This window comes from Carcharhinus amblyrhynchos, chromosome 20 (assembly GCF_965287045.1).
Source record: "Carcharhinus amblyrhynchos chromosome 20, sCarAmb.v2.hapA, whole genome shotgun sequence".
NCBI classification, from domain to species: Eukaryota; Metazoa; Chordata; class Chondrichthyes; order Carcharhiniformes; family Carcharhinidae; genus Carcharhinus; species Carcharhinus amblyrhynchos.
In genome coordinates, this window is record NC_137343.1 from 12,534,704 (window position 1) to 12,551,567 (window position 16,864).

The window sequence follows — 16,864 nt, forward strand, 5'->3', positions numbered from 1 at the left end:
GGGAGAATTTAGCACAGCCAATGCACCCAACCAGCACGTCTTTCGGACTGTGGGGGGAAACCGGAGCACCCAGAGGAAACCCACACAGACACGGGGAGAACGTGCAGACTCCACTTAGACAGTGACCCAAGCCGGGAATCGAACCCGGGTCCCTGGCGCTGTGAGGCAGCAGTGCTAACCACTGTGCCACCGTGCTGCCCACTCATGGAGTACAGGAGAGCAGCCTGAGAATCATCAGTCGATCATTCAGGAACAAGATGAGGGGAAATTTGTTAACTCTGAGGACTGCGAATGGTTGGAATTCTCGACTGCAGAGGACTGCGGATGCTCCGTTATCGCAGATCTCTCAGGGAATCAAGGAATCTAGGAAAGGTGGAGCTGAGGATAAAAGATCAGCAATAATTATGTTGAATGGTGGCGCAGGCTTCAGGAGCAGAATGGTCTATTCCTGCACCTATTTCTTATGTTTTTTTAATATTCTTTCAAACCCAGTCACAGCAGGAGGAGCACAGTGGTTAGCACTGCTGCCTCACTGTGCCAGGGACCCAGGTCTGTTTCCCAGCTAGGGTCACTGTCTGTGTGGAGTTTGTACATTCTCCCCATGTCTGCCTGGGTTTCCTCCGGGTGCTCTGGTTTCCTCCCAAAGATGTGCAGGTTAAGTTGATTGGCCATGCTAAATTGCCCTATTAGTGTCAGGGGGTTAGTAGGGTAAATAAGTAGGGTTATAGGGATAGGATCTGGGTGGGACTGTGGTTGGTGCAGGCTTGATGGGCGGAATGGCCTCCTTCTGCACTGTAGGGATTCTATGAAGACTCACCTTCAAGACTGAAGAGAAGAAAACTGAAGGAATCAAAGTGAGACAGCTGGCTTTTATCCAATTTCTTTATTTGCACCATAAAGTATATTTTGGATTCTGAAATTTCTGCTTTACATTGTAAAGTGCAGAGAAATTAGCCGAGTTAAAAATAATCATTGGAGCCTTCGACGTAAATGATTCCATCAAATAAAGGCGTTAGCTTCTCCACCAGCCCGCGGAGCTCGCGTGAGTGTTTCCTCACTTAGTGGCCAACTGGAAGCAGCCTTTCTGATGCCACTGCATGTCTCGCAGGCGACGGATGGACTGCATCTGGGGCTGCTGGGCGCACCAGTCATTCCAGTGTTTGTAATCTCCCACCTCAAACAGGTACTGGTATCCTCTGTATCCAGGATATTGGTAACCAACCCATCTGCAACAAGGAGCAAGAACATTGGCAGAGTTCGGGTATCAGTCACTCCTACAAATCAATCCCCACTCCCCCAACACCCCCAGCAGATCAAGCTGAGTTAGCCAGGGGGTGGGTAACAGTGCATTGTAATCCGCCAAACCCCCAACTCCCCCCTCAGAGTTGGGACATCAACTGCCCAGTCTAAAGCAATCAGTCAGGAAGGATGATTTGCAAATACTGTTGATTGCTGAAGGCAAAGGTTGGCAGTGATATGTTGGCTTGAGTCATGCAGCCCACCAGCACTCTGCATTTAAGGTCTTAATGTAGCCCGTTGCGGGGGCAGCTAGCCATCATGGAACAGCACCCCAACCCCCCTCGAGACAGGAGAGAAAACTGGACAAGCAAAGACAGACAAAACACAAGATCCGCGGCCATTAATGTGGAAAGGTTAAGGACGAGAAAGAGATTCAAGTGTGCAGGATTTTTTATTCCCCCCTTTTCAAATTACAGTGCAGAAGGAGGCCACTCAGCCCATCGAGCCTGCACCGACAACAATTCCACCCAGGCCCTATCCCTGTCTTGCTCATCCCCCTGACACTAAGAGGCAATTTAGCGTGGTCAATCAACCTAACCTGCACATCGTTTGGACTGTGGGAGGAAACCGGAGGAATACCATGCAGACATGGGGAGGACATGCGGACTCCACACAGCCACCCAAGGCCGGAATTGAACCCGGGTCTCTGATGTTGTGAGGCAGCAGTTCTAACCACCATGCCGCTCTATAAAGGTAAGGGGGAAATGACAAATGTTTTATTTGTTTGCATTCGGTCGAGGGTTGCCAGATATATGTTTGAAAATCCTCCCCAAGTGTCACTGCAGAACTTAGCATGAGCTCTGTAGAGAGTTAAGAGTTGATGATAAAAAGGGGAGATTGCCATGAAAATAGCTTTTACATAAATTCCCCACTGTTATTGTTTCCAAATCCCACCTCCTGTCGCCACCCTTTATCAATTTGACATTCTAGTTTGAGACTCTAGAGCCACAAATCCTCTCCAGTCTGCTGGCAATGCCTCTCTGCAGAAAAGCTATTCAATAATTGTCTCCAGGTATGGTACACAAGGATGTGTTACCTTTTCCCTCTCTAGTGTTGGGACTCATTAAATGGGTGACCTCTGTCACTTGTATGGGAATTACTCACACACCACTGGGAATCCTCACACTGTCCATATGGTCACAGAATTCACAAGTTCTGTTCTGGCTTAGTATAAGTCACCAATTCCTTCAGCCAAATCTGATTAACTCACCAAGGCTAACTTGAATTTACACTTTGACTTCCGGGCTGTTTCAAACACTTTCCTTCTTCGTTTTAAATTAAATGGGTGAAATTCTCTTGTCATCTTTTCCAGATACCACTTCCCTTGAAGCTCCAGCTCGTGACCAGAAAGCCACAAATTATCTTCAGTCTGCTTCACAGAAACACCATTCCACAATTCTCTCACTGTGCTACACAAGGACGAGCTGCTTATTCTCTCTAAGGTGTTTGCACTCGTTCAGTGAATTGCCGATGGCACTTGCGTCGGAGATACTCACGTTCCACTGGGAACTCTCACGCTGCCAACACGGTCGCAGAATCCATAAGCCCACAGGCTGGGTATGTCATCCTCCGTGATCTCCATCTTGTTACCTTGGAATTCAGCAAGTTCGAACAGGCAGATTTTGTGCTCCAGGTTGTCCTGTTTCCAAAAAAAAAACACACTTAGAGGTTTCAATTCTTTTTATATATGTATAAGATGACTTTCCTTTTCATTATAGTTGCTTCAAGGTGGGGCAGCATAGATCAAAGGGCAGGATTTTCCAGCCACACTTGCCCCGAAACTGGAAAATCCTCCCTGAGGTCAACGGACCTCTTCGTGGTCAATTTCCGTGTAAAAGTTCACCCCAAATGTCAGTTTAACAAAAAAAGAAATCTCATCCCTGAGGGTTTTTGTTTTAAATGGCAATAAGACACAGGACATCACCAATGGAGAAAAGAAGATGAAACAGTGATAGGTTTGAGATTCAAAAGTAGGTCATGGGACAAAAGGAATACTGTGGCAAGTAAGGAACTCCAAATCTTTGATATCCTTGACATTGCGATAATTCCTGATTTAAGAGGCAGTGAGGATGCAAGGAAAACACTCCCCAAAACTACCAGATGCCCCAAAGCCAATGACGGGTGAGATTTTCTATCCCCTCCCCGCCAAGGTGTGCTTTCCAGCAGTGGCCTGCCATTAGCTGCCGGCAGGATCTTCCCATTCCGCCGAAGTCTGTGCCGTTTGTGTGTCCCACCGTGGGGGAGCTGGGGGAGGGCACCTTCAGCGGGACTGGAAGATCCCACCAGCAGTTAGGACTGGAAAATGCCACCCACAGTATTAGTTGTAAATTAGGTGATGCTGAGACCCATTTGCACACAGCAAACCCCCACCCCCCAAACCCCGCCCCACAACAAACAATTTTTGAGCAGACAATTATGGTCAGGCAAGGCCGCAAAAATCCCCTAGTGATATTTCGGCACAATTTATGACACCAACATGGTATGCCATAAGGTAAATCTTTGTGCACCATACCTAGAGACAATTATTTTATTGCAGCCAAGTCTGAGTGACTCACCATGCAGACTGGACGGAAGGACATGAAGCGGTCACTCCTGTAGCTGTTGGACCAGGAATCCCAGCGGGGGTACTCTCCCTTCTCCAGGATGAACATCTCTCCGCGGAAGTTAGCCTGCTCAAAAGCAACCCAGCTGGGAGACAAAATAAAACTGGATCAGCCGAGAGAAGGAGAGGGCACCTTTTCTGAGGAGGCAGAGGTTGGCCCTGTATCAAAGTGATAGTTGGTAATAGCAGAGACCGTGGGGCTGGGCTTTCCCCACAGGCCCCTGAATCACTTCACCAGGCTCAGCTGTGGCTCAGGGGCCTGTGCGGTGTGGGAAAGCAGTTCCTCTCTGTGATTTACCCCCGGGGTGGATAATTAATGGCCCCAGAGAGGGCCCGCCATCCAATTAGAGATGTCAGGTGAAGTCTTGAAGCTGAACGGCCAACCAAAGAGCTTCCAGTTTGAAAGAAGCAGTTGGAAGCCATGGTAAGTCAGTGAGAGAGAACGCGGGCTCTTCAAAATGGAGGCTGCTTCTCTCCAACATTTTTTTTAAGTTTAAATAAAAATGGGTCTTTGTAGCTGGGCCCACTGTGAGGCTTTGTTGCTGGGGAACTCTCAGAAGGACAGCCTGCAACTCCTGCTGCTCCTAGGAAGGCCTCTCAGCCTCCAGGTCTGCCTGGAATGCTAGGCCACTGGTCTGCCATCGAGAGGCCATCACCAGCCAGATGACAGAGCCCCTGCCACCAACAGGTATCTGGAAGCCAACTAGAAAATCCTAGTTAGCCTGTGTTAATAGGCCAATAATCACTCTAGTGGTGTCCCGTCATGTGGGGGTGTGTAGCCCTGCCAGCCCCTCCCCCCATCCCCCCTGTAGAATAATGGTGCACAGCAATTGGGGTCAGGGGAGCCAGAACACAGGCTAATGGTGCTATTTCCCAGCCTGCCTCTGTTCCTGGCCTCAATCAGCGGATCCTCTAAATCAGGCCCATTTCTATGTGTTTCCTGCCTTACATTGGTGAGGGTACATAGATTCACAGCCCAATAGAGTTCGAAAAGATGCCATTCAGCCCATCTAATCTGTGTCAGCTCTTCTGAAAGGCAACCCTGATTAGTCCTGTTCAGAGTTCTTTTCCCATGTCCCTGCATGTTCCATTTCCCATTGCTCTGATCTCACTGATCTACAGTTATGATGGAACCAGCATTCCCAGCTTCTGTAATTACACTTCCCCCAGTTATGGATGGGGTTTCTAAGGGGAGTAGCTGGCTTCTGTTGGAATTCTTTCATACACAGTGGTTAAGTAATGGGTTGAGTTGTGCCTTTTCACTCTGAGGATGTGCACATTGAGGTTCCATTCCTCTACTGAGATGTACTTGGATTAGGACTGGGCTGCTAACAATCCGATACCTGTGCCTGTTGAGTTTGGGAGTTCGGGTGACATCTCAAAGCCACAACTACATGACTATGAATAGACATCCCATCTCCCTTGGTCACTGCCCCAGCAGTATTGTAGTTCTTTTGAGGATACATGCGAGCATTCAAATGAGCATATCTGACTATAGCCTCAACTCCAAATTCCACCACCCACCCCCCACTCCTTCCCCATAATCTTTCATCCCTTTGCTATCAATGGTCTATCTTCATTTGCCTTCAAAATAGACTCTCCTTCCTCACGTTTTGAGGAAGAAAGTTCCAAAGAGTCAGAACCCTCTGAGAGAAACTTACGGTCCACAGTCCACACGGACACTGCCCACTCTGTCAAAGTTACGATCGCACAGGTTCATGCACTCAGTGGAAAACTCCGTGAATCGGCCCTGGAAGTTCTCCTGCTCATAAATGAAGATCTGCAACAAAGGAAGTGGGCAATCAGGCATCAAGGCACAACCTGCTTTGGAGATCTACCCATCTTATTTTGAGTCTTCTATCTTTTCAAATGCTCTGAGGATGATGATATTGTTGGCAGTGTGCAAAGATATTTCTTTTTCTTTGTTACCACGTTACAATTTCAAAGAATTATAGAATCCCCAGAAGGAGGCCATTTGGCCCATCAAGTCTGCGCTGATTCCCCAGTCGAGCATCTCAGCCACTGTTCTATCCATCTTACCATTCATCTAATCTACACATCTTGGGACACTCAGGGGCAATTTAGAATGGCCAATTCACCTAATCTGTACATCCTTGGACTGTGGGAGGAAACTGGAGCACCCGGAGGAAACTCACGCAGACGTGGCGAGAAGGTGCAGACTCCACACAGACAGTGACCCGAGACCGGGAATCGAACCCAGGTCCCTGGCGCCGTGAAGCAGCAGTGCTAACCACTGTGTCACAGTGTCACCCAGATCTCTCTTGGAAAGAGCATATATAGTTAAATAAGAAAGCCGGTTTCATCATTTCACCAGGATTTTCAACAAATTGACTGTAGGAGATTGAGAGAACACCCAGGTTTATGAACAGGAACAAAGCAGGATACATAATGGGCAGGATTTTCCAGCCCCGCTCCCCCAAGGCTGGAAATTCCCACCTGAGGTCAATGGACCTTTGCATGATCCGCTACATTTCCTGTGGCAGACGGGATGGGAAAATTCTATCCAATATTCCATATTATTTTGCTTGCGAGATTTCTATCCCATTGCACACTCAAGGAATTCTAGTGGACTATAACATTGTAAAGTAATAAAAAACTACCTCATAATAAATCTGGTTGCTATACCAACCTTCACCACACACTGAAACTGGAGGGCATACAGGTTACTGCTATCATTGTGTGTCTTTCTCTTCCCACAGGCACAGAATCATCAAAACATATTGGCGTTAATATGGAATTAACATCAGGGGGTGATGGTCACATCTGAGATATCTCAATGTGTTCATTGCCAACAGTGACAAAGCCATTGTTTGAGATTTCCAACACAAGGTTTTTAAAAAATTAGTTTTCGCGTCTCCAACAGCACATCTCAGTGTTGTGTTGAAGAAGTGCTTTTGTGGGTAAGATCCAGAATATCCAGTGGAAGTGGTCAGGAACCAAGGCAAACAACACTGATAACTCCACGTAGGTTTAGGAAAAAGGGTTAAGAAAACTGGACAAGCTCTTTGAAAGAGTGATATACTTAAGGTGATTGGAATAAAGTTTCCAAGATTATTCAGCTGATTCATTCAATTGGTTGCGGTGATTAATATGATAAAGGATTCAAATACTAGGGGGCTGGGGGCACACACAAACAGGCACACAAACAGGCACAGTGGCACAGTGGTTAGCATTGCTGCCCACAGCAGGAGGGATCCTGGTTTGATTCGTGGCTTGGGTCATTGCAGGGAGTTTGCGAGTTCTCCACATGCCCGAATGGGTTTCTTCTGGATGCTCCGCTTTCCTCCCACAGTCCAAAGATGTGCAGTTTAGGTGGATTGGCCATGGTTAAATTGCCCTTTAGCGTCCAAAGATACGTAGGTTAGGTTGATTAACGATGGTAAATGGGTGAGGTTACGGGGTTAGGATGAAGGAGGGAGCCTGGGTGGGATGCTGTTTCCAAGAGTCAGAGCAGACTCGATGGGCTGAATGGCCTCTTTCTGCACTGTAGGGACTCTATGGTCGCTCCAATTAAAGGTTAAAATTACAGTTCAAAAAAAAAAGCCCGAAACAGATTTTTTTTCTGACACAGGGACTCAACTAACAAATGAATGGGAAAATCAATTGAAATAGATTCAATAGATGATTATATATAGAAATGGAGAAAGAATGTGATTCAGGAATATGGCAATGAAGAATTAAATTAGATTAAGAAGGATTTGAGCTTGTTGGACCCAGTGGCCCACTTTAGCTCCCAATACTTCATGCTCTTGGTCATGATGGAGAGCGAACTCATTAAATGCCTAGAGTACAGAAAAGGTTTACCAGGATGTTGCCTGGTATGGAGGGTCTTGGCTATGAGGACAGATTGGGTAAACTGGGGCTGTTCTCCATGGAAAGATGGAGAATGAGGGGAGATCTAATAGAGGTGTGTAAAATTATGAAGGGCATAGATAGGGTGAACAGTGGGAAGCTTTTTCCCAGGTCGGGGGTGACGATCACGAGGGGTCACGGGCTCAAGGTGAAGGGGGCGAGGTTTAACTCAGATATCAGAGGGACGTATTTTACACAGAAGGTGATGGGGGCCTGGAACGCACTGCCAAAGGGGGTGGTGGAGGCGGACACGCTGGGATCGTTTAAGACTTATCTGGATAGCCACGTGAACAGACTGGGAATGGAGGGATACAAACGAATGGTTTACTTGGACCAATGAGCGGCGCAGGCTTGGAGGGCCGAAGGGCCTGTTTCCTGTGCTGTACTGTTCTTTGTTCTTAGCACGGTTATACCTACCTTGAAGTTGCCGATTCCAGGCTCTCTGGTCTTGAGACTCTTGGAGCCAGGAGCAGGTGTTGTACTGGGGGCAGGGGTACCCTTTTCCTGAGTGGTGCTCTTGGTAGTCTGAGACATTCTGTAACCTCAGGTATGATGTACAGTTGAGGAGAGGGGATAGATGCCCGTTCGAAATCCTACCACAACAGAAGGCACAAATGAAATTAAAAGAATATATGTTAATAAGAATTAAAAGAGTATCCTTTATGTCCGAAACCCATCATTTAACAAAACTGGATTGAGATTAGCAAATATTGGGAAATTCCATTTCCAATCAACAAACTGTCCAGTTTATATTCAGAAACACAGATCTTTGAATAAGTTTGTTTCATCCTGTATTTCTCATAACTGTTCCATTGAAACTACTTGCAAAAAATCTTACTCTTTTTCTGCTCTCTATACTCAAATTATCTCTCATCCCTGTTCCCTCCAATCAGCATTTCTCAACTTGTTCCTTCCAAATGTCCAAATTCTAAATAATATGTAAGAATGGAATACTCTTTGTACCTCTTATAAACCTTTGCTCATATCGCCTATAAGTCTTTCAAACACAAAGTTGTGTTTGGGGGTAGCATGGTGGCACAGCAGTTAGCACTGTTGCCTCACAACACCAGGGACCTGGGTTCAACTCCGGCCTCCAGTACTCTGGTTTCCTCCCACAGTCTGAAAGACGTGCTGGTTGGGTGCACTGGCCGTGCTAAATTCTCTCTCAGTGTACCCGAACAGGCGCTAGAGTGTGGTAACTGGGGGGTTTTCACAGTAACTTCATTGCAGTGTTAATGTAAGCCCATATATCATTCATTTGTGGGACCTTGGCATTGCTGGCTGGCCAGCACTTAATGCTCATCCCTCATTGCCCTTGAACTGAGTGGCTTGCTAGACCATTTCAGAGGGCAGTTGAGACATTAATAAATAAACTTTAAGCTGATGATATCTGAACACTATCTAATTCATCCTACATCCTCCCCAGCTCTTTTTACCTTTACTGACGTTTCCTCGCCTTGGTTTTTCAAATTAAAAGCCTCACTTGATCAACCTTTTTTTTTACAGACCCAGTCTGCATTTCTCCTTGTTCATTTTGCACTTCAAGCCTCCTCTGTAAATGATGTTCCTTTTATCCTGCTTTCTCTCTCGCATTCTCTCCTTTTCTTTTGCCCGTCTCTTCCCCTCCTTCTGTCTCCCCATCTCTCTCTTACCTGTGGATCTGGTGATCGCTGGTCGAACTTGATGCCCTACTGACACTCTGGAGCAGAATTTATACCCTGGCAAGTACAGCCCTCAAACTAATGCAGACAATAGATCTGAAGACTCATCAAAGTTGGCTCTCCAAACTTAGCGGTCATCACATATTGCAGCAAAGTATTTTCCCAGGCATTGAGGCGGAATAGACCCGATTCACTATCAGCTGAAGCAAGCACGTTGCTTTGTTTGGCAGTGATTTACATGTTGCCTGACACCACACAAAAAGGTTAAAAAACAACTGACAAGCGAATTTTCTTCATCAAACAACAATACGGAAGCGACACACATCGACATACGTTGATCTCTGAACTATACAGTGTTAGCTGCATCTCGGTTAGTAACGCTCTCCAAAAGCTACAAGTCCCACTCCAGACACTTGAGCAACATCTAGCTTGACACTATAGAGCAGTGCTGAGGGAGTGCTGCCCTGTTAGAGGTGGCAGCTTTCGGGTGGGACATTTAACTAAGATAACAAGAACAGCAGATGCTGGAAAATCTCAGAAGGTCTGACAGCATGAAATCCCAGTAAGAAGTCTCACAACACCAGGTTAAAGTCCAACAGGTTTATTTGATAGTAAACTCATAAGCTTTCGGGGTTTGCCCCTTCGTCAGGTGAGTTCTGAAATCCCTCCAGTGCAATAGGAGGCCATTCAGCCCATTGAGCCTGCACTGACAACAATCCCACCCTTAACCCCACATATTACCCTGCTAATCCCCCTGACACTAAGGGGCAACTTAGCATGGCCAATCATCCTAACCCTTTGGAGTGTAGACACAGGGAGAATCTGTGGACAGAGAATAGAGCCAACATTTGGAGTCTGGATAAGCCTTTGTCAGAGCTCAGATAATTTAACTAGGATTGTGTCTACTCTCATAGGGGGACGTAAAAGATCCCATATTGTTTTGAATTCATTTCTGGGACCTGGGTGTCACTGGCTGGCCAACATTTATTGCCCATCCCTAGGAGGGCAGTTCAGAGTCAACCACATTGCTGTGGATCTGGAGTAACATGTAGGCCAGGCCAGGTAAGGATGGCAGATTTCCTTCCCTAAAGGACATTAGTGAACCAGATGGGTTTTTCCGTCAATCGACAATGGTTTCATGGTCATCAGTAGATTCTTAATTCCAGATATTTTGTACTGAATTTAAATTCCGCCATGGTGGGATTCGAAGCCAGGGCCCCAGAACATTAGCTGAGTTTCTGGATTGATAGTTTGGCGATAATATCATTAGGCCATCGTCTCCCCTGAGACATCATCCCCATGTGATTCTGAGGAGGAGCAAGCGGTCTCGCTAGTGACCTGAGCAATATTCATCACTCACCCAATATTGCTAAAAGCGATAACCTTGTCATAATCACCTTGTTGTCAGTGGGAGCTTGCTGTGCACAAATTGGCTGTCATGTTTCCTTTATTGCAACAGTGCCTCCACTTCAGATAAAAGGCTTAACTGGCTGCAGTGCACTGCAGGGCATCCCGGGGCTGTGAAAGGTGCTATATAAATGCAAGATTTTCTTTCCTATGCCAAAGAGATTTTTTTTAAGTTCAGAAACATACTGAGGGGCAAAGACCCATTGATTGGATCACCATCACAGAGTAACCATACAAGGCTTGGATTTTAAAATCTATTAGAAACATAGAAGCAGGAGTAGGCCATTCGGCCCATCAAGCCTGCTCACCATTCATTTTGATCATGGCTGATCATCAAATTCAATGTCCTGATTCCCTTGACATCTCTTGATCCCTTTAACCCCAAGAGACATATCTAATTTTCGTGAAATTGCACAATAAAGGGAATTTTCCCATCCCGTCTGCCATGGAAATCGTAGATGGCAGGGGACAGACCATGCAAAGGTCAGTTGACCCCTGATGGGATTTTCCATATTTGGGACGAGTGTAGCTGCAAAATCCCGCCCAATATTTTGAGCCCAACTACTTTCTGTGATAATGAATTCCACAGATTCACCAATCTCTGGGTGAAGAAGCTTCTCCTCACCTCAGTTCTAAAAGTTTTACCCCTTATTCTTAAGCCATGACCCCCCCCTCCACCCCCACCAGTTCTGGACTGCCCCATCATTGGGAACATTCTTTCTGAATCTTTCTGAAGGGTTAAAACCTGTCTAACTCAGTTAGTTTCAATGTCGGAGGAAGGGAAATCTGATGAAAGGATGAAATTGAACAAACTAGAAATTCAGGGAAAGAGTGAATTTGAGTAGGAGACAGCACAATGCTAAATTCCAGCACAGTGAAAATGCTAGAAGAGAGAAGGAACATTCAAGACAGAGCACTTGACATTGGAAGAATGAGAGCGGGTGAGGAAAACATCGACTATCATAAAACTTTTTAGAATTGTGTGTATTTCAAATAAAATTTTTGTTTTCCAATTTGATTTTTCAGTCAGCATAATGAAGGAAAGATATAAATGGAGATATAAATGAATGGGAAGGGTTGAAGCACTGACAATGAACATAGAAACTAGACGCAGGAGTAGGCCATTCAGCCCTTCGAGCCTGTTCCCCCATCCATTTTGATCATGGCTGATCATCGAATTCAATATTTTGATCCCCCTTTTCCCCCCCATATCCCTTGACCCCTTTAGCCCAAGAGCTATATCTAATTTCTTCTTGAAATTAAACAATGTTTTAGCCTCAACTACTTTCTGTAGTAGTGAATTCCGCATATTCACTACCCTCTGAGTGAAGAAATTTCTCCTTACCTCAGTTCGAAAAGGTTTACCCTTTATCCTCAAACTATGATGCCTAGTCCTGGACTGCCCCACAACTGGGAACATTCTTTCTGAATCTACCCTGTCTAATCCTGTTAGAGTTTAGTTCTGGACGTCCCAAACATCAAGAACATTCTTCTAGCATCTACCCATCCGGATTTTATATGTTTCTGTGAGATCCCCTCTCACTCTTCTAAACTCCAGTGAATATAATCCTAACTGACTTAGTCTCTCCTCATATGACAGACCTGTCATCCCAGGAATCAGGCTGGTAAACCTTCGCTATACTCTCTCTATAGCAAGGACATCCTTCCTCAGATACTGCACACAATACTCTAGATGTGGCTACACCAATGCCCTGTAAAATTACCGTAAAACATCCCTATCCCTACACTCAATCCCTCTCGCTATGAAGGCCAAAGTACCATTTGCCTTCTTTACTGCCTGCAGTGCCTGTGTGCTTCTTTTCAGCAGCTGACGCATGAGGACTCCAAGGTCTCACTGAGTATCCACCTCCCTCAATTTACACCCTACAAGTAATAATCTGTCTTATTATTGCTACCAAAGTATTGCTACCAAACATCTTGAGACAGGCACAACATTAAGGCCAGAATTCTCCGATCCAGTAAGCCGTGCCACTGCTGCCAGCGAGAATGGAGAATTTGGTACTCAGCCAGATCTCCAGTCACTGCAGCGAGACCGGAGAATCCACAGGTGAAGTCAGAGAATTCCGGCCTAGGTGTTTTCAAGCATTGCGTGTTCCAATAAATACTTGGTGTAGTTCACATTCGTACCCTGTGGGTTTCCTTCTCCACCTCCACAGCCCTGTTTGCTGTATCTTGCAGCAGGATCTTTGAGCGGGAATGCATGGATTTTTTAAAAATTCATTCACGGAACATGAGCGTCTCTGGCTGGCCAGCATTTATTGCCCATCCCTAGTTGCCCTTGAGAAAAAATGGCTTGATAGGCCATAGTACAGAGCAGTTGAGAGTCATTCTCATTGCTGTGGCTCTGGAGTCACTTGTAGGCCAGATCAGATGAGGACAGCAGATTTCCTTTCCTATCCACAACCAGAAAACAACCGATCATTGTCAGATTGCTGTCTGCGGGATCTTGCAGTGAGGAATCTGGCTGCTCTGTTTCCTACATTATGGCAATGACTGTAGTTCAAAAACCTAGAAGGAAAGAAAACAGTAAGGAAGTAAAAATACTGGTTCAAACTGCTGTGTCCTTCTGGAGAGGTACTTCATTTGAGGTCAAGCCTTTCATTAAATGCCAACAGACTGCGTAATGCATTGAACTTGGGCCTAATGTTATGGGGAGGCCGAATGGCTCGCACCCCTCTCTCTATGTCCCCCCCAATAAGGAGTTATAAGGAGAGGTTGGATAGACTGAGACTATTCTCTCTGGAATGTAGGAGGCTGAGGGATGATTTTTTTTAGAGGCCTATAAAATAATGAGGGGCATACTTCAACAAGATAGTCAATATCTTTTCCCAAAGGTAGGGGAGTCTAAAACTAGGGGATACAGGTTTAAGGAGAGGGGGAGAGATACAAAAGGATCCAGAGGGGCAATTTTTTCACACAGAGGGTGGTGAGTGTCTGGAACAAGCTGCCAGAAGTAATAGCAGAGACGGGTACAATTTTGTCTTTTAAAGAGCATTTAGACAGATACATGGGTAAGATGGGTATAGAGAGATATGGGGCAAATGCGGGCAATTGGTACTAGCTTAGGGGTTTAAAGAAAAAGGGCAGCATGGACAAGTTGGGCCGAAGGGCCTGTTTCCAAGCTGTAAACCTCCATGACTCCATGATTCTATAAAGTCGGTGTGGAGCCAACACACCTAACCTAAGTTGCAGCGGGTGGGCTAGACAGGGCCAATGTGGGACTTGCACCCCCTGCTGGGGAGGAGGTCCTACCCTGGGATTTGCTGCCCAATGGGATCAGCCAACACTCCATCAATCCCAGCCGCACCAAGAGCACTTTCGTGGGCACCGGCGGCGCTGCGGTCAAGTAGCAGGACAAGGCCCAATGGATCCCTGGAAACAGGTCAGTCTGGGATCTTGGGCAGGGAAGGGAGGGTTTTGGTAGGTTAGGGGCGTGGGTGGCGGGTGTATGTGGACAGAGGTGGTTGGGTGTGATGGGTTCAAGGCGGCAGGCGGGTTGGAAGAAAGGAGGGGGTTATACCTTAGAGAGGCCACCCCTGATATGCAAAGGGCAGCCCCCGGAGATAGGACACCCCCCACCATCCATCCTGTCCTATGAAGAATTTCTTTTTTAATTCAGGCTGCCCACTCCCACCCGGCTGCCCCTGCCAACCGTTTAATGGCATGGGCAGCATATTATCAGGATCCATTGGCTCATTAACAAGTCTAATTGATTATACAGTTCAATATGCTGGGCAGGCTATCCATTCCTGTGCCCGTCCACCTCCCCCACATCACAGGGATGAGCTCGGGTGTGGGTGAGAAGGTGGATGAGGCCCCCTCGTACCACCTACCCTCCACCCCCCCGTCCCAGTGTAAACATACCCAGCAGGTGTGCAGGTTTAATGTAGTCCCTTGAGTTTGACAAATGTGCAATCCACTCATAAATTGCATTGCCCTGTGTGGTTTTAACTTTATTTATTAGTGTCACAAGTAGGTTTACATTAACACTGCAATGACGTTACTGTGAAAATCCGACAGTTGCCACACTCCAGCGCCTGTTTGGGTACACTGAGGGAGAGTTTAGCCAATGCACCAAACCCGCACATCTTTGCAGTGTGTGAGGAAACTAGAGTATCCAGAGGGAACCCACGCAGACACGGGGAGAACACACAGAATCCGCACAGACAGTCACCCGAGGCCGGAATTGAACCCGGGCCCCTGGCGCTGCGAGGCAGCAGTGCTAACCGCTGTGCCATTGTGCCGCAGAGCAGGTGGGCCACAGCAGCCAAGCTCAATCTCTGTGGAGAGCTTGCTGACTCCAGCCTTGGGCGCTGGAAAAGATACATTTTCCAGCTGATAACGAATTGTCAGCAAGCTGCCACTTGTAGTCAGGCACATGTTGGAGAAACATTCTGATCACTGAGGTCAGTTTTTACGCTGGGCAGCGGGCACATGGTGCCAGGTTGATGTCAACGGCAAGTTGAAAATAGAACCCTGTATATTAGACCTCCATTATGCAGGGGACAGCTACAGTTTTGTGTACATAGTTGACAGAGGGCTAGACTCAAGTTGTAGGCCTCATGCAATACATTGCTGGGTCAAGGGGTTAATGCTAAAGTTATTTTTACTGATGTGATGTGCTTGCAGTATCCTTCATGCCTTCCTCTGTTCACTATAGATCATGACATTGTCATATATTGTTGGAAACACAATAAACTCCCCTCCCCTGCTGCTGAGCTAGGAGTTTGAAGAATACAGGTCTCAGCAACTGACTCCGCTTAAAGTGCAAACTATAAAAACCCAGAGAGGGAACACACTTTGCCATCAGAGCTGTGTTTTCCACTATTAGCTACCAAGGTGAGTGCTGCTGCGTCTGAGATAATGTTCTGTAGTACGACATCAAATAATGTTTGGAATGTGATCCAACCACAGTCGGGCATAACAGATTAAATAAGGAACCGAAATAGTTGAAGTATGGGGAGGTGACCATTGCTAGGTTTAGTTAACTAGCACTTATGGTACTTCAAGAAAGGTTTATCAGTTATTAACCAAGTGTTAAACATGTGTACAACTTTGGCTAAATCACAGTCGCAGTACGGCAAACAGTTCCGGCCTCTACATTACAAAAAAAGGTATCTAGAGGGTCTGGGGAAGGTGCAAAAATAAAAGATTCATAAGGATGAGAAACTGAGAGGATATAACAGAAAAAGAACTACACGGGGCTCTTTTCTCTCGAAATGAGAATGTTGAGGGGACAGCGAATCGAGGATTTTAATGTGGGGTTTGCTAGGGTAGATGTATAGGAGAAGGTTTTTTTAGTTTGTGGGGGGGGGGGGTTCAAAATAAGAAGTTATATACATAAAATAAGCATTAATGACTCCAATCAGGAATTCCGGGGAATTTGTCACCACAGCAAGTTGTTGAGATGAAACGTATGGATGTATTTAAAGAGAAAGCGAGATTACTAAGTGGTGGTTTGTTACAATTAACTGAGGGAGTTTGAGTTGCTGTGGCAACAAGCACTTTTACCTGCATTTCGGAGTCTGGATAGCGATGGTAAAGACTCCAGCATTCTTTCTGGCTGACCAGGAATCCCTCCCGTTCTTAACCCTGCCATTGGTGTACCTTGGAAGTATTTGCAAGTTGATATTCTAACTGTTGGACTGCATTATGAGTACATCTTCATTAGTTGTTTTGTCTTGGTGTGGGACTCAAGTCCACTCAGGAGGAAAAATCAGTTTGGATCATTATTCTTATTTACTGGTCTCCCATTTTAAAACATACAGGACCAGTTCAGACCAGTATTCTTCTATCCCTGTTTTACTGGTGTTCCTTTTAAAGTGTTGCACATTCTCCCCCTGTCCACGTAGATTTCCTCTGGGTGCTCCAGTTTCCTCCCACAGTCCAAAGATGGGCATGTTAGGTGGATTGACCATGGTAAATTGACCCTTGGGGTTATGGGGATAGGGCCTGGGTGGGATTGTAGTTGGCGCAGACTTGATGGGCCAAATGGCCTCCT

At 46.2% G+C, this 16,864-nt stretch overlaps 1 protein-coding gene across 1 annotated transcript; it reads right to left on the bottom strand.

Annotated features, from left to right (window-relative positions):
- Positions 1-894: 894 nt before the first annotated feature.
- Positions 895-8,308, bottom strand: LOC145356060 (beta-crystallin B1-like). The gene is made up of 5 exons (XM_080208666.1): positions 8,192-8,308; positions 5,563-5,681; positions 3,855-3,987; positions 2,796-2,938; positions 895-1,226 (listed from the first exon to the last, which is right to left on the bottom strand). Exons 1-5 carry the CDS (start codon positions 8,306-8,308, stop codon positions 1,055-1,057), a joined length of 684 nt encoding a protein of 227 aa, XP_080064792.1. The 3' UTR covers positions 895-1,054.
- Between the last annotated feature and the right edge of the window lie 8,556 nt (positions 8,309-16,864).

What these genes read in the sequence shown, in the direction of transcription:
- LOC145356060 (XM_080208666.1), bottom strand. Translation starts at nt 8,308, where the DNA reads ATGTCTCAGACTACCAAGAGCACCACTCAGGAAAAGGGTACCCCTGCC. An exon ending in CTGGAATCGGCAACTTCAAG is followed by an intron (nt 5,682 to 8,191) that starts GTAGGTATAACC and finishes CCTTTGTTGCAG; the next exon opens with ATCTTCATTTATGAGCAGGA. An exon ending in CCTTCCGTCCAGTCTGCATG is followed by an intron (nt 2,939 to 3,854) that starts GTGAGTCACTCA and finishes TTTTGGAAACAG; the next exon opens with GACAACCTGGAGCACAAAAT.